This window comes from Manis pentadactyla, chromosome 3 (genome assembly GCF_030020395.1).
Source record: "Manis pentadactyla isolate mManPen7 chromosome 3, mManPen7.hap1, whole genome shotgun sequence".
Classification (NCBI taxonomy): domain Eukaryota; kingdom Metazoa; phylum Chordata; class Mammalia; order Pholidota; family Manidae; genus Manis; species Manis pentadactyla.
Window position 1 is genome coordinate 56932877 of NC_080021.1, and position 20934 is coordinate 56953810.

Consider the following 20934-nt stretch of genomic DNA (forward strand, 5'->3'; position numbering starts at 1 on the left):
TCACGTTGTCAGTGGAATGGCTTCCATTTGAACCCCACCTAGTAGAGCCTTTCCTTCCTCAGTACCTTTTAAGTGTTTTATGAAGCACAGGGAACTCCCTGACATTCCAATGCAATAAGCTTTCCTCAGGTAGCTGTGTTAAATGGGTCTGGGCTCTCTAAAGTCAGGTACCCTATGCGGTTCAGTACACACGTAAGACCTCAAGAGCTACAGCCTTGTTTTTTCCTGTCAGAATTTAAAAAAATAAAAAAATAAAAATAAACTTTGACTTTAAAAACAAACAAAAACGCAAAGGGTATTTACTTTAAACTACAGAATCAAACAACACTGGTGTAGGTAAAATCAGGAATCGAACGACCAGTGTGTCTCCTTCACTTGATTCTTGTAAATATTTGTGCCAGGCACTGTGTTGGATAGTAGAGCTAATTAAAAAAAAAAAAACAATCCTTGTACGGCTGTCCCCGATTTTAGATGTTGCCCGGAGGAAACCTCAAGCACGCAATCTTCCAGAAAGGCAGTTGTGTATTTCCGTAAGGATTGGGCGAGAGGGTAAAGAGCCCAGCAAGAACACACGAACCGCCCCGCCCCGCCCCGCTCCGCCCCGCTCCGCCCCGCTTTCTTTGGGCCGCCTCCCTAGGGGCGCTCATCGCGCAGAATCAGAACTGCGCACACGCCCAGCAAGACTAAGGCGCCCAGTCCGAGCCCCGTCCCCACCTGTAGGCTCCGCCCCTGGGCCCTTCACACTCCCAGCAGTCGCTGCGAGCACGTCGTCGCCCTGCCCCTTCGTCTTCGCCCCTCCCCTCCCAGCGCAGGGTGATGGCGGAGTTGGACGTTGGGCAGCACTGTCAGGTGGAACATTGCCGGCAGCGAGGTGATCTAGGAGTCTCTAGTCCTAGTCCCGGAAGACTGGGACTCTTCTGCCTCCGCGGATGGTGGCGGCGGCTGCGGGGAGGCTGTGGGACGGGGTGGAGGCTGCGGAGGCCGGGCGGGCGCATCCCTCCTGGGTCGGCAGTGAGATGTGTTGGTGCTTTTCGTAGCCCCTGAGCCTTAGGAAGAGGCAGTGGTCACCTGGGAAGGGAACCATGCAATTCCTCAGAACGTGCCTTGCAGTGTTCAGTTTAGTTTTCGAGGGCTCCTGCCGAGAAGTCGCGTAGTGCCCACTACTTTCTGACGAGCACGGGGGGATGCTCTGAGAATCAGGAGACTTGAGTTCTCTTCTGCTCCTGCCCCTGCGACCGTGTGCAAGCCAGTTCTCTTTCTCAAACTGTTTGTTTTGTTGTCTGTTACTTATCTGTCAGAAGAAGAGGTTGGGCATGATCAGCTTTTAACCTGGTTTTCGTAAGCTTATCAGGAAACGCTCTTCTAGTGAGAAGGCCCTTGGTTTTTATCGGACACTCAAGGGATTCTGATCCTCAAAACTGTTTGCTAGATGATCATTAAGCTCTCTCAGTTCTGTCATTCAGCAAACATTTCTCAAGCATTTGTTTTGGTGCTGGGACTACGTGAAGGTGAAAAATAGTCTTTAACACAAAAACTTTTAGACTAATGAGCTGCCTTTTGGGGGGCATTAATAAGGTGATGTTCTCTCTCCAATGAACTGAGAGCCCTTGTGATACACATAGCCCATCCAATAGCTTGTGGTAGTGTAGCACACGCCTTAGGATGTCGAACATCTGTAACAGGCAAGTTCCTGAAGGATTAGAGCCACACACAATGCTCAGTCTTTGGTACGTGGTTTTCACTCCAAATGTGTGTTTTCATATTTAGCCCATATTGCATAGGGTGGAAAATAGGCTGTATCTCCCATTACAGCTTCAGTTATTGGTAGCAGGTACCTAAGTCACTGTTGAGAAGGATTCATGCTCAGATTTTGTTGGAGTGTCACAACTGATGAGTGATACCTGATGTGGGTGGTAGGCAAAAGGACACAGTCCCTGCTAGGTCCTTTACCACACTATGTATATGTGTATCTTTCACCACTGCCTGTCATCACCAGCCATTCATCAGGCAAGAGCCTATGCTTCCTTGCAGATCCCTCATAGGGAAGATTAGCCTATTGGGTTTTGACTTTTAGTTATGTATCTCTGCTATACCTGATTACCCCTAATAAGTCCATGATATCTACCAATTGTGACGTAGTTTGTCTTCCTTTTGAACTTCAAAGTGTGAATATCTGAAATGAGGTGAGGATTTAGTTTTTTTCTACTAGGATTGGGGTTAAGATTTAGAATATGTTAAGTGTGTATCCTGAATTTCATTTAGCTTCTGAGTGATTAGAAGGATGGTGTCCGGTGTCAGGAAATTATCTTAATCTTAATTCTTACCCCTGGGTCTTCTTGGTCAGTTGCTGCATCTAAGAATGGGTACTTTTATGTGCTTTCCAAAAATTCAGTTCCTAACTTAGTTATTAGTCCTAACTTAGGTGTTCCTCAACTGCAAGGAAACAAACAATTCAGAACTAAATATTGCAGTATCAATAAATCCATCTGCTGACTTTTTGGAAATTCTTTTAATATCTCTCTACCTAGTCACCACAGGATTTTTCTGAGTTCAGCATATTCAGAAGAAATTATTTTATTAATTGCAGTTACTATATTATTATACTTATCTTTTATATATATATTATTTGGTTTTTGCAATTACCCTGTGAAGTAGGTGTGACATAGTATAGATATATATATACCCATACATACACAAACACAACATGTACACACAGACATAATATGCTTATATCTATATCAATTTGTATCTGTAATCACCTAACAATAGGGTTTTAGTTTTGTGTTCATTTATATGCATATACCCACACTCTATACTATATCAAATATATATATATGTATCTGAAGCTCTTCTATTAAGTAACTTGCCTAATATTGCGAGATTAGTAAATTGTGAAATCAGAATTAAAGGCCAGGATTTTTGCAGTGTACAGTCATCAAAAGCAACAGCTATTAAATCTGGGGGAAAAAACTTTTTTTCTGATTTAGCAGGCTATTACATGTGACATTCATATCCTGATAATCTAGTTACTTTCAGAGTGCTTGAGATTGTGATGACATTTTTTAACCACTACTTGCTATGCTAAGATATTGGTCAAAAAGGAAAGTTCTCTTACAGATGTTCAGTACTTTAAGATTCTTTTTGCTTAAGAAAACTAAATCAAAATCAGATACTGACCAGCACATATAACATTTTCCCTCAATTTTAGATTTTCTTCCATTTGTGTGTGATGGTTGTTCAGGAATTTTTTGGTAAGTTTTTATGCAGGATTTGGGAGTCGTTTCAGTGTTTGTGGTAAGAGACTTATTTCTGAAAAGCATATTGTTTAAGATAGGTTTTACTTTAGCCATTGATCTTTGATATTCATTTTAGTAATCACTTGGAAAAAAAGAACAAATAGACTAGTCATAGGCTCTTATTACTTGTCATATGTGTGGCTAATCTTATATTTCCAGAAATGAGATTATGTGTGTGATTTTTACACACAAGTTATATTTGTGTCCTTTAATCACAAGGAGAGAACATATCCACAATATAAAGAAATGTTTTTAAAACTCCAGTTATTCTGATTACTCTTCATTTGAATTAATAAAATGAAAAGAGCTCAACCTGTATATTTAAATTGGATAGCACATATCCTTTTCACACACATCTCATGCAAAATAAAACCTGGGAACTAAGCAAAGATTTTGGAAAATGTATTTTCTTTGCAGTTAAACTTTCATGTATCAGACATTTAATTTATTAAACAAAGCACTGAAAGAATAAAGTCTTTTCAGAAGATAACTCAGAAAGATTAGAAGTAAATAAAAGTAATACATATTGTTATTCAGAACTAGAGCACTCCTTTGATGTTTTATTACTGATGGTCTGAGAAATAAAAGGAATTAAAAGATTCTATGTATTTTCACACACTTTAAAGCACTCGAGTAAAATAATTTAGAATGGTGAATTGTTATTACTCATGTTGAAGTTGAATAGTTGGGTTGTAAAATGTTTGAGACTAAATGCTCTATCTTTAATTCATCTGTCATTTCAGTTTATTATATGCAGAATTCTTAATGTAATGTGAATGTAATTAATCTTAAGGATACTAACCATTAAAATATCTCAAATTACTGCAATTATCTTTATGTACATTATTTGATTGCACTTAAATAAACACTTTAAAAAATTTATTTTAAGCCTTGAACACAGAAGCCGGGAGTCACATAGCTGTCCTGAGGTATGTTAATAGTTCTTCTAATAAAATATGTTTTATTTATGTACTTTAATTCAGAGTTTGATTTGCTTTAAAATCAGTTAGTGTACCGTGGATTAAAATTTGGCATACTAAACTGATTATGTAAAGAGGCTCTTACTTCATTTATGTTATTTTTCTCAGCTTGTCTTAAAGAAAATTTGGTCTCCTTGGTATTTATAAATTTTCATTCTCATCTCATTACACTTCAGTTCTGTTTAGGTAGCCCATTTACAGCTTTAGGCTCTATATTTATAAATATACAATGGACTTAACATGCTTGTCATATACTCCTAGTTTTTCTTCACTGTTGTGTTCACCTTCACTGGTGCCTGGTGTTAGGATTCTGTGGTAATACATTGTTCTGACCCAGCTTTCTATCAACAGGATCAAACCTGCAGTCCAACTAATTCCCACCCTAATTTTCAACAAATTAAGAGATTAAAAAGGGCTGTTATATAGAAACCAAAAATATCATCTTTATTACTGGTAAAGGATAAACTGAATAATGAAGTAAAGCTTAGTGTAGAGCCAGATGGGTCTGCAAAGGAAATCTTGAATTAGGCAGATTTGCCTACCAGTCATAGCAGTGCTATACACCAGGTTAGGCCTACTTCTTGAGGGCAGGAGAAAGGTGAGCCCATCATGCCTAATGTAATTTTCTCAAATTTGTAATCAGATAAATTTCTCACCCTTTCTTAGTCAGAGAAGGGTAGGAAGTTGAACTGAATGCATTCCACTGGGAAACATTTACTTCACATTTTCAGTTGACATTTATTCCTGCCCACCATTTACCAAGGCGTTTACCGAGGATTTTTACATTGGTTCTGTCAGTTATAGAAAACTGAGGTTAAATAAGCTTTACTCAAAATCTGGCCCTTTGAAGTTTAGGTAGTTTATTTAAGGAGAATAAAAATTAATAGTGGTATTATGCAGGATTAATTGGAAGTAAATAACTCATATAGAGTCATATAGTAAACATACTGATGTTTCTTACACAGCTTGTAAATCTTCCCCATGCTTTGCTTTTTCTTATGTGATTTCTATGAGTGGTTCTCTTAGAATGTCTGTCAATTAAGTTTCATTAATTAAATTAAATAAAAATAATTTACCTTTAGACCACTAGAACAAATTGGAAAAATAGTTAAGAAATTAATCCCAATGAAAGATAACTCATTTATATAGACAAATGCTCTTTGGTGTAGATTTCAAGTAATTATTTCCCTAAGTTCATCAATTCTAGAAACCTAGTTACTTAATACTCAAAATAACCTGACTGGTCTGGATATATATATACTTTTATATCTTATATAAAATCTCTTCTTCCTCTGATATAATATTTGCTGGTAGTATAATATTAAACACAGAATTGAGAATAGTATATCATTCTAAAAACTGTCTTTAAAACTCCTGTATAGTGGATTAACATATAATTTTAAGTGTTCTTTTATATATATTTAACCCCCTAAAGTCAGTGTAGAAAGTAGGTTGACTTCCTGTTTGAATTTGGCTGAGATGATTACCTAACACATTATTATGGGGGCATGTTTGTGCAGGACTGTTAGAAAGTAGAAGACTAAAATTATAAAGAGTAAGTGAAAAGTGATTTTAGTTTGACTTAGAAGATAAATGTAACACAGTAGGAGAATTATGAAAATGTAGAACTGTCATCATTTCTCACACAAACACAACTGCAATCATTTCTCACACAAACATTATAAGCTGTTATGTGAGTGTATAAGTTGCTCTTATGAGTTTAAGCAAAAAGTACATGAATATTGGCTTCCAAAACAGACTTCTTGATGTGCTTTAAATGTGCTTATAATGCTGTTTCCCCCTTTTTACATCTTCAGATAACTGTAATCAGTGAGAGACCGAAGGCAGATAAGCATATATCTTACCCATGCTCATTCAAGGACTGTGCTGAAAGAGAGCTTGTACCAGTTATATGTCCTCATTGTGAGAAGAATTTTTGCCTGAGGTGATCTATCAGACCATTCAAACTCTGTATATCTAAGACATATGCAAATACATTAACTATTCATTCTGTTGTTTATAGACACCGACATCAGACAGACCATGAATGTAAAAAACTGGAAATCCCTAAGCCTCACATGGCTGCCACTCAGAAACTCGTTAGAGACATTATTGGCAAGTATCTATAAAGCTTGGTGTATTGTTTTCTTACTGTTGTATATTCATAGTTCCAGAGTGCCTGCTTCTTACATCAGTTTGCCAGTTAAGGAAGTATTGTTAAGAGCCCCAGTGGTTAAAACTTGCTACAGGTTTTGATGACGTTCTTGTGACAGTATTTCTCATAAGGCCTACCTGACCAATGAAAATGTGGAAATTTTATGGAAGTGTCCTACTATGTTCATTTTTACTGGGCTACTTAGATCAGCTGGTTAACCATATTGGCTAGAAATGGTACTCATAAGGCTGATGTAGTCGTTTGCTTTCTCTAAAGACTAAGCTGTAAGTTTAATCAGCTGTCCTGTGAATGCTGAGGTACCAGGAAAGAATGTATCTGTGACTTAGAACAGTGTATTTGCTAACATTTTAGTTCAACATTATTTTCATTCCATATTAAGGCTAGTACCTTTATTAAAATCTTCAATGACCAAATCTTAAAGTTCTCTGTAGAAGTGTTAGTGATTGCTCTGGATTAAATAGGCTTAAATTGGAAAGAAGTATAGTTTTTTGATGTAGAGATTGTTTAGATCAACCTCAGCAGTATTTTTGCATGGCCATGTAAATATAATGCTTATAAAATGAATGTGGTCTCTACAGTCTCTATTGTGTGTCATTTGTGTATATTTCAGGGCCATAATTAATAAAACTCTGGAAAATATACAAGTTCCATGTCATCATATGCTTATACTTATTTCTTAGCATCCAAGACGGGAATGACAGCAAGTAAACGGCGGAAAGGTGCAAAAAATAGTGAAACAGCTGCAAAGGTAGCATTGATGAAGTTAAAGTTGCATGCTGATGGAGATAAGTCATTGCCCCAGGTTGGTTTTAGAGATTTTGAAAAACAAAAACATCCCAAATACAGTTGAAGTCCCCTTTTTACTCCTCTTTCCCATGAAACAATGAACTATATGTATCCTTCTTCAACGTTTTTTGTTTTTTTCACTTGGCATCATGTTTTTAACATCCAATGCTGGTACATTTAGTCTACTTCATTTTGATAGGTGTACATTATTCCATAGTGTGAATGTACCACAGTTTATCCATTTTCCTAATGAACAAGATTCAGATTTTTTTCCAAGTTTTTTACTATTATAAATTTCTCAACAGTGAGTATCCTCATGTATGTGTGGGAACATTTCTCTTGGGCAGTCCCTCTAAAATTCCATAGTATCAATGATCTTTTATGTAACAATGCAGTATATATATATATATACACACACACACATACACTCACACACATACCTTAACAGTCTCGTTGATACCCAGCCTTATAACTATATGTTATATACTCTGATGTTTTTATTCCATTTAGTTTTATTTTTAACATTGTTGGTTTTATAATCCCATTTATAACTTCAATAATCTGAATGAGACCATTAGATTGAAAAATACTACTCTACGGAATGTATCTAGAAATAGAAAACCCCTGGGTCATGGTGTTTTTCATCTTCAGCTTTATCAGATACTGTCAACTTTCTATTGTCAGTGGTTGTACTGATTTATCTCCTTTCTGTAGTGTCTGAGGGTTTTAGTGTTTCTTGCCAACACTGGGTATTATTCATTGTTTCTTGCCAATCTGATAGACGTGAAATAGTACCTCACTGAAGTTTAAAGTTGAATTTCCATTATGACTAATGAGGTTCAGCTTCTCTGAATATATTTATTGGCTATTTGATTTTCTTCTGTGAATTACTTGTTCATACTCTTTGCCCATTTTTTCTGTTGGGTTGTTTGGCACTTTTTAATAAATTTATAGAATTCTTTATGTATTCTGAATTCTAATCCTTCATTTGATTAAATGGGTTGCCCTTATCTTCTCTTTAGTCTTTTGCTTGTCTTCATTTTGTGTTTTATCTCTTTAGTGTTCCACACTTTAAACATTTTAATATAGTTAAATTTATTAATAATTTCCTTCAGATTTGTGCTTTTTAAAATAAGTTGTTTAAGGTATTTTCTTATATATCCCTTTAAAAGTTTTCCAGTTTTATTTTTTGAAGTTCTTTATTCCATCTGGAATTTAATTGTGAGAAAGTTAAGTATAGATTTCTTACCCCTTCCACCCCACAGTGTGATTACCTATTGTTATAAGATAATGAAGAATTCATCCTTGTGATGGTACATCTGTCATAGACCAGATTGTTCTGTATGTGTGGGACTAGTTTAGAGATCTCAATTCAGTTCTTTTGGTCTGTTTGTCTGTCTTTTCATTAATATCAAAATGCCTTAATTATCGTAGCTTTAAAATAAGTGGGACAAGTCTCCGGTATTCTTTGCTTTCAACCATGTCTATTCTTGGTCATTTATTCATTTATAAAAATTTTAGGATTACTTTGTCCTGTTCTGTGAAATTGAGATTTTGATAGGAATTTTGTTGAATTTTATATTAGAAATAGCTGACATCTTTAGAATTTTTGACTCTTCCCATCCATGTCTATGGTCCCTTTCCAACTTTTCTTTAGATCTTTTTTTGTGTCATTTAAATAACATTCTATAATGCTTACCATACATATCTATATATCTTAGGTTCTTCATAGTTTTTGCTGCCATTGTAAATGATTACTTTTAATACTGCATTTTCCTAATTGGGTGTTGCTTGTTGTATGTTGTCCTTCTGTCCAGCAAGTAAATTCCTAATAGTTTCCATGTTGGGGAGTGTTTTCTGTGCATTCATACCTTCTGAAAATGATAGTTTTGTGTTTTTTGGTTTTTGTTTTTTCAAATTTTCTTTTCTCTTCATTATTATTTGTTATAGTGCATTGGCTGAGATCTCTAGAACAATGAACATCATGAGTAATAGGTACTTTTTACCATGTTTCTGACTTTAATGCAAATAATTCTGTAAAGTCTCATCAAGAAATACTTGCTGCAGATTTTTAGTAGCATTTATCAGGTCAACAGTATTTCTTTCTATTCCTAACTTGCTCTGAAATTTATATAATGCTTACATGAGTATATACACTTGTCAAAATTCATCAAGCTGTACACTAAGAATTATTCATTTTATTGTATGTACCTCAGTTAAAAAAATGTTAAATTGTACTTATATAAATATGCACTATAACAGAAATAGTATGTTTATGTCTCAGCATGTGTTTATGTGTGAAAGTTCACTGTATCGATCATAACAGAAAAAAAATGGAAGGCATTCTACATGTCTGTCAAAGAAATCATTAAATACAATTGAGGAATATTCTACAAGCCATTAAAAATAATGAAAGAGAAAGAAAAATAATTTTGCTGTAAGTTTTTTTCTTACATCTATTAAAAGGATCAGATTCTTCTAAAGTCTTCTTTATCAATGTTTTTAACTACATTAATCAATTTTTCTGTTGTTGAATCACCCATACATTCCAGGATAAACCACTTGACACTAGTGTATAATTCTTTTAAAATGCACTCCTGAATTAATTGGCTAATATGTTATTTAGTGTTACTTAGTGATACTAGTATCAAGATTATACTCATTAGTAGTTGAGTAGTTTTCCCTCTTTTATTCTTTGAGATAGCTGTAGAAGGTGGGGATTAATTGTTTTTGAAGGGTTGATAATGAGTGTTAAAATCTTTGGAATTACTGTCTCTTTTGAGGGGAGACTTTTGAATACTATTTCAAGATGTTAAACATCTCGTGGTCTATTTGGATGATCTATTTCTTATGAAATAAATTTTGGTAAATAATATTTGTCTTAAAAATATTTATTTGATGTAGATTTTCCACTTCATTGCTATAAAATTGTTCAAGTTATTATGTTCCAAAATTTCTATTGTGTCTTTAGTAGTTACTACATTTCAGTGTTAATATTTTCCATTTGTACTTTTCTTTGTTTTCCCCTTGAGCAGTCTTGCTAGGGTTGTGGTTTTTAAAAATATATACTTATATGTCAGTCTGTTCAAAACAGTACTTTGGTTTTATTGACCGCTCTGTTGTTTCTTTGCTTTCTGTTTCACCAAATTTTGCTTTTATATTATTATTTCCTTTCCTCTGCTTTATTTAGATTTTGTATGTTGTTCTTTTTCCAAGTTCTCACATTGAATTATGAACTTATATTTTCAACCAATTTGTTTCTGTATGAGATTTTTTGTTCTCTATTTTTTGTAACTTTATTTTGATACAGTTTCAGATACAGAAAAGTTACAAGAATAGTGCATTTTTCCATATCTTTTACCCAAACCTACTGGTCATTTACATCTTGCCATATTTTCTTCATCATCATTTGCAGCCCTGTCTTTCCATCTCTCTGTATACATACATATTTCTCTGTGTATTTGTGCATGCACGTGCACATGCATCCTAATTTTTGGTCTGCTTCATCTGTCAGTTTCTGAGACAGATGGTGTTAAAATATCCCACTGTAGTTGTGGTTTTGTCAGTTTTTTTTTTTCTTGTAATTCTAAAGGTTTTGCTGAGTTGTAGTGTCAGGTGCATGGAATTTTTTCATCATTATATCTCCTCAATGATTTTTGCCTTAAATTCTATTTTGAAATATAACAGTATTGCTTCACTAGCTTTCTTTTGGTGAATACTTAAATGTTATGTCTTTTTTAAATCCCTTTACTCAACTTCTCTGTGTTGTTTTGTTTTAGGGTGTCTCTTGTAAGCAGCATATAGCTGGACTTTGTTTTATTTATCCAGTTTGATAGTATCTCTCTTTTATAGGTGAGTTGAATCCATTTATATTTATTGTGATCACCAGTGCATTTGAATGTATTTCTTTCATCTTAGGTTTTTTTGCTCATCATCCTTTTCTTTTATTCCCCTTTCCTGTCATCTTTTGTATTGATTGAATTTTCTATATTCCTTTTTATTCTGCTGCTTTAGAAACCCATTGATCATAGTCTTCTTTTAGGGATTATCCTTAATATTTTCCTTTTTTGAAATATATCTTCTTTATTTGATATTTTTAAAATGCAAAGGTAATACATACTTTTAACAAATGTAACTATTAAAAGATGTATAGAGGAAAAAACAAACACACTCTCCCGAACCCATATCTCTCCTACCAAAGCACTGGTTCTCAACTGAGAGTGATTTTGCCTCATAGGGGACATGTGGAAATGTCTGCAGATGCTTCTGGTTTACACGCGGGCATGAGGGCACTACTGATTTCTACTGGGGGGAGGTCAGGGATGCTGCTGAACACCCTTCAGTGAACAGCCCCACAATGAACAATGTTGGCCCAAAACATGGACAGTGACAAGTCTGATGTGGCTCGCCCTAAAGTATCCAGTAGTGTTACTCACATTACTTTGCAGTTCTTTTGTTACTTAAGACATAGTAATAAAAATAAAAATTTCTGTAGCATTTGCTTTGTTCTAGGCCCTCTTCCAACACATTTAATCCTCACAACATGCTTGTGAAATACGTAATATTATGTCTGCCTAAGAAATGAGAAACCTGAGGCACAAAAAGTTTAAGTAACTTGCTAGTTACATAGTTAGTAAATGGACACTGAATTAAAGCCAGGAGGGCAGACTGGCTTCAGAAAACATGCCCTTAACACACTTAACAATTTACCATGGAACATACCACAGGTCTGTAGATAAATCTTTTTCCCTGAATTGTCAATATTTGTGTGTCTGTTTGTATGTTTATGCATATATATACTAACATATATCATATATGTATATATATATATATATGTATACACACACCCATGTGTATGTGTGGGGGGGAGGGTCATTATTTTATAGAAATGACATCATATTAATTTAGTCAACACTTTCTTTGAACACCTGCTATATTATCAGGTCCTGGGAATGCATCAGTAAATAAAGTCCCTGCCCATGTGGAGTTTACATTCAAATGGGGTGAGACAGCTATTATGAATATAACCTACAATGTCAGATAGTGATTAAGGCTATAAATAAAAATAAAGTAAGTTTTAGGTAGATTACATATCCTTACCTCTATATATCTTTTTCATTAATGCCAGCAGAAATTCCCTCAATGGTGCTAGTATAGTTCTCAGTCATTTTCTTTAAAAGCTGAATAATAGTCCATGGTGTGGACATACTATTACTTATTTTGCCATTTTCCTATTGATGAACATTCATTTTATTTCCAGTTTTGTCTACTGTACTAAGTGATCTCAGTCTGGTTTCTTACTTTCGTGAGATAAATTCACAGGAGTGTGTATGCTGGGTCAAAGGGTATGTGTATTATAAATCTTAATAGATGTTGCCAAGCTGCTTTACAAAGAAACTGGAACAATGTACAACAATAATAGCCTTTATTGATTGAAGACACTATGCCAAGCATTGTTTTGTGGCTGCAGATTTTTTATTTCCCTAATACTCAAAACTCTTCTGTGATATATTACTATCCACATTTCAGAGATGAGTAATATGAACTTAAGTGTTCTTTAAGATCACTCATGCAGTCGAGCCTGCCATCTTGCCCAGTGTAATATTCCACCTTCTGTGGCCATACTTGAGAGTACATTTCCTCTCCCATGGTTTCTGGTAGCTGTTAATCTTTTTTAATGTTTTCCAGTCTAATGGCTGTAAAATAAATCTCCTAATTACTTTAATTTGCATTTCCTTGACTGCTGTTAAGTGTGAGCTTTTCTTAATTTGTTCTTTGTCCAATGTACTTTGTCTTCTCTGAGTTGCAAATGCATGTCCTTTGACCATTTTTCTTTCATTTTTTAAAAACTTAGTTTGATTAACTTGGAAACTTTTCTAGTATAATAAACACTAATCCTTTATAATAAGTCCACTTTGGGAATTATTTTTTCAAAATCTGACAGATACAACATTGATTTTACTTAAGTGTCTCATTGACATATCAATGGTTTACATTTTTCCAAGGTCTATCCCTTCTTTCATTCTTGTTTTGCTTTTCTTTAGGATTTTTACTTTTTTGTGACTGTCTTTATTCCATCCAGAATTTGTTTTTAACATAATGTTAGGAGCTAAGGATACAATTTCATTTTCTCCAGTTATTTATTTAACTAGTTTTACCATCACCAACAATTAAATAAATGGTTTTACTCATGTTAATACCAAATTCATTTGATGCAGTAGCTTTATAGAATGTTCTAATATATGATACTGTGAAGTCCCATCCATATTTTTTCATAGCTGTTTTTTTAATTTTATTCATTCATATGAACTTACAATCATTATATCAAAATTTAACAAAAAATATCTTTTGGGATTTTCATGGCTGTCAAAATGGGACAAGATTGTGAATGACAGACTCCAGCAGATACTGTTGAAGAATATAGACTCTTTAAAGGAAAAATGGAGAAACTGAGAGAAATCATTATAAAAAACAAGACAGAACACAAAATGGTATTAGACAGAAATGTGGCTTCCCACAAGGATGTAAGCTGTGAATAATAGTGCCTACAGGAATTGAGGATTCTGCCATTGATAAGAAGCCTCCTTTGCCATTTTTAGGAGGATTTTATACACTCTTGGCCTCTTTCTGGGGATTCTGGCTCCCTCCTTGGCCAGCAGGTGTATGTAACTGATGCAAAACCTCCTTAATACATTAGCAAGCGATTTTTATGAAGTTAGGTGAAGTAAAATTCAATTTCCCAGTAGCATCTATCAGCAAGTCCTGACTGAGGATCATTGCTGAAGGATTCACTTTGGATTTGCCTTATATATGATACTGTCTTCTTAGACAAGAACCTTATGTGTATATGTCTTTTCGTTTATCTAGATTATGTTTTATTGCCTTCTGTAACATTTTATATTTGTCTTCATTTAAGTGTCATTCCATAATTATTTGTCCCTAATTATCTTATGGGTTTTCTATTGTGAACAGATTATTTCCTTTTCGCTCTTTTTCCAGGTACTTACTACTGATAGAAAAAAGTTTTGATTTCTGTATATTCATTAACTCAGTCACATCACCACGTTATTTTATTTATTTTAGAGATATTTTTTATCCTTTGATTTCCTAGGTATAGAGTTACACCCTATTAATAAATGATAATTATTTTTCAATAATTATACTAGTATAGTATATTTTCTTGAATTATATTATCTAGAATCTCCAATATAATGTTTCGTAATAATGGTGACATGAGGCATGTGCTTACACTTTTAATTTTTAACATATATAATAAAATATCAATTTTTCTTCAAAATCTGAAGGTACTTGGTATTGTATCCTCTTGAGTAAGACAAGGAGCATGACATGCTTTCTCCCTTTGAATATCTCCCATCCCATCATCTTTGGTCACACATGACTATTTTTAAGTCAGTAGGTATTTAAATTACCAACATATTTTTTGAGTTTCTCCTTTCTTTAGGACTCAGTTTTATTCTGGCTAAAGTACATTCTTTATTAGTTCATTCATTAAGAATCTTTGATGGTAAACTCGTTTAGTCTTTTGTGGCTGAAAGTACCTTTATTTTGCCTTCATTTGAGCTGGACTGTCTGTTAGACTCTCTCACCTCTTTTAGTGTACTGTTCATTGGCTTCTGTTGTCTATTGCAGGAAAAGCATCTGCTGTCAGTCTTCTTATAACTTTATGGAGAATCTGTCTTTTTATGGTAGTTTTAAAATTTTATCCATGATAGCTTCCAGTTTTAATTACCCAGCTTAGGTAGTCATTTTTTCTCTGAGTATTGTTTCTTCTCTTCTGAAACTCTTACTAGACATATTTTTTTGGATTCATAATTTCTTTTTGTCTATTTGTCCTAAATTGTAGATGACTTCCTAAATTCATCTTCCAATCAATTAAGCCTTTTTATTGAATATTATAAAAAATTTATCCTGTTTGAATTTCTTCAGAAACTGTATTTAAAAATTTTTATATTTCTAATTCTTCATAGCTTTTCTTATTTCATCTTCATCTTTTCAACTTTGTAGCTTTGCCTATTTTGGTTTCGTAACTTCTTGTTCCTTTTCTATGGATATTGTTCCTTAATTTATCACACTAAGTGTCCTAAATAACTTTTTAAAATGTCTTTTTCAAGTTCAGTTAACTTCAGTAACTGTCCATAGTAAGGTAACCTTTTATTTATTTTTAACTTTAGTTTATAGATTCTGCATGTTCATCTTGAATAGGAGGTTCTTTCTATGTCTCTCACTGTTCTCACTTGTGTTTCCCTGTCTAGCAATTTTGCATTTTCTTCCACCAACACACCTACCCAGGAACTCCATTCCAAATTCAAGTTTATGTTTGGCAGGTTATGCATGCCCTACAGAAATTTTCATATTATTGCAGATCCATTTATTGATCTGGAAGATGTTAGCTTTGTTCAGTCAAGAAGTTATATATGTGCTTTTCTGCCTCCCTGAATATTGGTTTTGTAAGCAATAAAAGTCAACATGCAGCAGTAACTTCTTCAGCCTCCTTTCCTGGAGTGCAGATCCCATACTAACCTTTTTTCCAAGCAGTAAGCCCAACCCAGGTGCCTCATCTCCAGGTAGTGCTGTTATTTCCCATTAACCCACAAGCTGAAAACTCTTAACTATTGACCACCTCTTCCTGTTCTGGAGCCTTGAAAGCCTATAACTCAGCATGTCTTTCTAGTATTTTGCATTTCTGTTTCATTTTTGATTCTCAGACATTTAACTTTTCTTTTAAAGTGTGGCTTTATCTTTTAAATTTACCTTTTCATATTTATGCTCTTGTTACTTAGTTTTGGAGCAGGAACTGTTAAGTTGTAGCATTGGCACAAAGCTTGAATTTCCAAGAATTTCTTGCTTTTTCTTTTAATACTTATTATCTGTAATAAGGTACTCCACCAGTCTTCAACAAATCTAAAGTTCCTTAGACCGAGACGGAAATTATGTTGGACTTGTTATTTCTTAAAATACTCCTTTTCCTTTCCCTATAACTTAGAGATATTCAGTTATGCCAACTTTTTTTATTGTATCAGGAACCAGACTATAAATCCAACACTTTTAAAATTGATTTTTAGGAATCAAGGAACAAGAGAGGCCAAAGACCTTTACCCCTACTCTTTCTTTACTGCATGTTAATTTAGCAAGAAAATACAATATACAGTATAGAATACTAGAGGAACTGTTTCCAAATCTGATTAAATCCTTCTCTTTTGTTGATGAGGTACTTGACCTTTTTTTTAGAGTCTGTTTGCAAAAGCCCTAATATCTCTTAATATAGGCATATCTCCAAGGTATTGAGGGTTTGATTCCAAACCACCACAATAAAGTGAATATCACAATAAAGTGTCAAGTGAATTTTTTGGTTTCCTAGTGCATATAAAGGCTGTGTTTACACTGTAGTCTATTAAGCATGCAATAGTTTGTGTTGGAAAAAACAATATATAATACCTTAAATAAAAAATATTTATTACTAAAAAATGCTAACCTTCATCTGAGGTTTCAGTGAGTTGTAATTTTTTTGCTGGTGGAGGGTCTTTCCTTGACGTTGATGTCTGCTGAGTGATCAGCATGCTGGTTGCTGAAGTTGGGGTGGTTGTGACAGTTGCTTAAAAAAAGATGACAGTGAAGTTTGCTGCACCAGTTGGCTCTTCCTTTCATGATTTCTTTTTTGATAGCATTATACCCATAGTAGAATTTTTTTCAAAATTGGAGTCAGTCTTTTCTAACCCTGTCACTGCTTTATCAACTAAGTTTTTATCTAATATTCTAAATCCTCTGTTGTCGTTTCAAAAATCTTCATAGCATCTTCACCAGAAGTGGATTCTGTCTCAAGAAACCATTTTCTTTGCTCATCAATAAGAAGTAACTCCTCTTCCATTCAGGTTTGATCATGAGATTGCAGCAATTCAGTCACATCTTCAGGCTCCACTTCTAATTCTGATTCTCTTGCTCTTTCCACTACATCTACAGTTAGTTCCTCCACTAAAGTCTCTTGAACTCTTCAAAGTCATCCATGAGGGTTGGAACAAACTTCTTCAAACTCTTGTAAATGCTAATGTTTTGACTTCTGCTCATGAATCACAAATGATTTTAATGACATTTGGAATGGTAAATCCTTTTCAGAAGATTTTTAATTAACTTTGCCCAGCTCCAACAGAGGGATCACTATCTATGGCAACTTTGCCTTATGAAACATATTTCTTCAATAAGATTTGAAAGTTGACATGACTCCATGGGCTGCAGAGTGAATGTTGTGTTAGCAGGCATGAAAACAACATTAACATGTACATCTCATCTCTGTCAGAGCTCTTGGGTGAACAGGTGCATTGTCAATAAACAATCATATTTTGAAAAAATACATTTTTTTGAGCAGTGGGTCTCAATGGTGGGCTTAAAATACTCAGCAAGCCAAGTTTTAAACAGGTGTGCTGTCATCAAGGCTTTGTTCGATTTATAGAGCACAGGTAGAGTAGATTTAACATTCCCAAGGGTCATAGGATTTTGGAATGGTAAATTAGCATTGGCTTCTCCTTAGAGCCACCAACTGCATTATCTCCTTTTACGCTTTGAAGCCAGCCATTGACTTTTCCTCTCTAGCTAGCAAAGTGCTAGATAGCATCTTCTTCTGCTAGATAGCTGTTTTATCTATATTGAAAATCTGTTGTTTAGTGTAGCCACCTTCCTTAATTCTCTTAGCTAAGTCTTCTGGATAACTTGCTGTAGCTTTTACATCAGCACTTGCTGCTTCACCTTGCACTTCAGTGTTACAGAGATGGCTTCTTTCCTTAAACCTCATGAAGTAACCCTTTCTAGCTTCCAACTTCTTTTCTGCAGCTCCCTCACATCTCTCATCCTTCATAGCATTGAAGAGAGTTTGGGTCTTACTCTGGATTAGGCTTTGGCTTAAGGGAATGTTGTGGCTGATTTGATATTCTGTTTAGACCACTAAAATGTTTTCCATATCAGCAGTAAGGCTGTTTTACTCTCTTAACCATTTGTGTGTTCACTAGAGTAGCACTTTTAATGTCCCTCAAGAACTTTTCCTTTGCATTCCCAACTTAGCCAACAGTTTGGTACAAGAGGCCTATCTTTGACCTGTCCTGGCTTTTGACATGTCTTCCTCACAAAGCTTAATCATTTCTAGCTTTTGATTTAAAGTGAGAAACATGAGACTCTTCCCTTTACTTGAACATTTACAGGCCATTTTAGGGTTATTATTTGGCCAGTTTCAGTATTTTTGTGTCTCGGGGAATAGGGAGGCTGGAGGAGTGGGAGAGAAACAGGGAACTGGCCAGTAGGTGTAGTAGTCCGAACACACACATTTATCGTCCATTGAGTTTGCTGACTTACATGGGTGTGTTTCCTGGCTCCCCAAAACAGTTAAAATAGTACCATTGAAGATCCCTGATCACAGGTCAGCAGACAGTAAACTATTAATGAAAAGCTTGAAATATTGTGAGAATTACCAAAATGTGCTGCAGAGACATGAAGTGAGCAAATGCTGTTGGAAAAATGGTGCCAATAAAGTTGGCTCGAAGGATTGTCACAAACCGTCAATTTGTAAAAGAAAACAAATTATCTGTGAAGTGCAATAAAGTTAAGGACAGTAAAATTAGATATGCCTATATGTAGTAAGGTCTTTCAGGTGAAAAGAAATATATGTCAGGAACCTTTCTATTGCAAGTGATAGAAACTTGATAACAACTAGCTTAATCAAAAAATTTTTTTTCTCATATAATGGAGAGGGATGCATTGACCTGGCTTCAAGGGATTACTGAATTTTGGCAGTCAGTTGCTGTTGAAAGAGTCAGTCTGTTTCCTGGATTTGTCGTTTGTGTGTTTGACTCATTATTTCCCAATTGAGGGAATCTTTTACACATTGGTCCATGAATGGCTGAGAGGCATGGGGGATAAGGCAACCCAGGTTTAATTCAATATGATGTTAAAAAAAACTCTGGTAAAAGATTGCCTCTCCCTCCCCCAAGTTTTTGAATGTAAAATCCCAGTAAAAGACCTTGATGGGCCTAAAATAGGTCATATGCCTGCCTTTGCACAATTTACCCCCTCACAGTTTAGGGTCTTAGGTCTTATGCCTATGTATTTAGGGGGATCCTGGGGTACTGTGGTTGGGATTCCCACCAAAAGGTGCATCATTAGAGGGTAATCCTACTCAGACCAGGAGAAGAAAGGAAGACATCTTACCAGACAAAAACATGTCTGTTTCATACATATAATTCTGTATTTTAACTTATAATTTTTACAGGCAGAAAGAGTTTACTTTCAGGTTTTCTTACCTAAAGGGAACAAAGAGAAGAGCAAACCAATGTTCTTTTGCCACCGATGGAGTATTGGAAAAGTCATAGATTTTGCAGCTTCTTTAGCCAGTCTTAAAAATGACAATAACAAGTTAACAGCTAAGGTAACAATTAGTTATAATAATTTTCCCCTAAAAGCTTTAAGATAATCTTTACAAACATTGTTATTTATTATAGTATTTCTTTCTTTCTTAACAGAAATTAAGGTTGTGTCACATTTCTTCAGGAGAAGCCTTACCTTTGGATCATACTTTGGAAACCTGGACTACTAAGGAGGATTGTCCTTTATATAATGGTGGAAGTATTATCTTAGAATACCTTAATAATGAAGAACAGTTTTTAAAAAATGTTGATTCTTACTTGGAATAGTCATTCGAGGATTCAAGCCAGGAATGACAAGGAAAATTCTATGTTAAGTCCATTTCTTTTACCACAAATACTATATAATTTTTTTTAAGTTTTAAAAAAATTGATTTCCATTATGTCATAATTTCCATTATCAGTTTCCTATGAAATTGTATTTGAACTTTTGTGTTTCAAAGTTTAATTCTGAACTGATAATTCAATTATTAGCAAATTCTTGTACTGAATTAGCTTTTAATAGGTTATGCTTTAGTATTAACAAAGATATGTTTTTTACTTGGTTTGTATCAGCTGTTAATTGGCTGTGACTCTGCTATGTGTCATCTTTAGGTACTAAGGCAAAAGAATGACTGCTTTTTAGGAATTCTACTATTTTTATGAAAGAGGAAGAAAGAAATGCACATATCACTTTTGCTTTATGCAAGTAACATGGCCAATCCTAGCATCTTGGGGCCAGAAAGTATAGCCTTACTATCTGCCTATGTCATGATCTATGAATTGTATCTGTACATGAATCACAGAAACTTAGAGATCATCTCATTCACTCGTCTAAGTTTTTGGATGAGGAATCTTAGGCCTAGGGAGGGAAAATGAGTTTCTTGATCTCACCTAACTGCTTTGGGACATATTTCTGATGAAGATCCTCCTCCAGTGGGATTCACCTTTTTGTCTGTATGAATGTATTACAAATGAGAAGACACATGTACCAAATGTTTATACCAAAACAGAATACATGCCAAAAGTGATTACATTTTAGCAACACATTAAAGTTAGTGCTACTGACTGATGTATTCCATGTATACTTAACAAAGTACTCCTATACAGAATGAATAGAAATTATTTCTATTTGTTTATTTGTTCCTTTTCTGTTTTAATTGTGAATACATACAGTGACTTTAGATTTAATTAAAGGAATAAACTCATAATGTTCATTTTATTTCTGATTCTTCATATTTTCATACAAGGAATGAAGATAACTTCTGACTTCTATCAGCTGTTAATGACTGATA

At 34.5% G+C, this 20934-nt stretch overlaps 1 protein-coding gene across 3 annotated transcripts; it reads left to right on the top strand.

Moving 5' to 3' along the window:
* The first annotated feature begins 752 nt into the window (after positions 1–752).
* ZFAND1 (zinc finger AN1-type containing 1) lies at positions 753–20861 on the top strand. Of its 3 annotated transcripts, XM_036919427.2 has the most exons (8): positions 756–871; positions 3209–3251; positions 4186–4225; positions 6094–6221; positions 6300–6391; positions 7133–7254; positions 19510–19665; positions 19760–20861. In XM_036919427.2, exons 1-8 carry the CDS (start codon positions 817–819, stop codon positions 19928–19930), a joined length of 807 nt encoding a protein of 268 aa, XP_036775322.2. In that variant the 5' UTR covers positions 756–816; the 3' UTR covers positions 19931–20861. The 3 variants fall into 3 exon arrangements, with proteins under 3 accessions (XP_036775323.2, XP_057353916.1, XP_036775322.2); XM_036919428.2 differs by lacking the exon at positions 19510–19665 and having other exon boundaries at positions 753–871; XM_057497933.1 differs by lacking the exon at positions 7133–7254 and having other exon boundaries at positions 755–871; positions 19547–19665.
* The last annotated feature ends 73 nt before the right edge of the window (positions 20862–20934 follow it).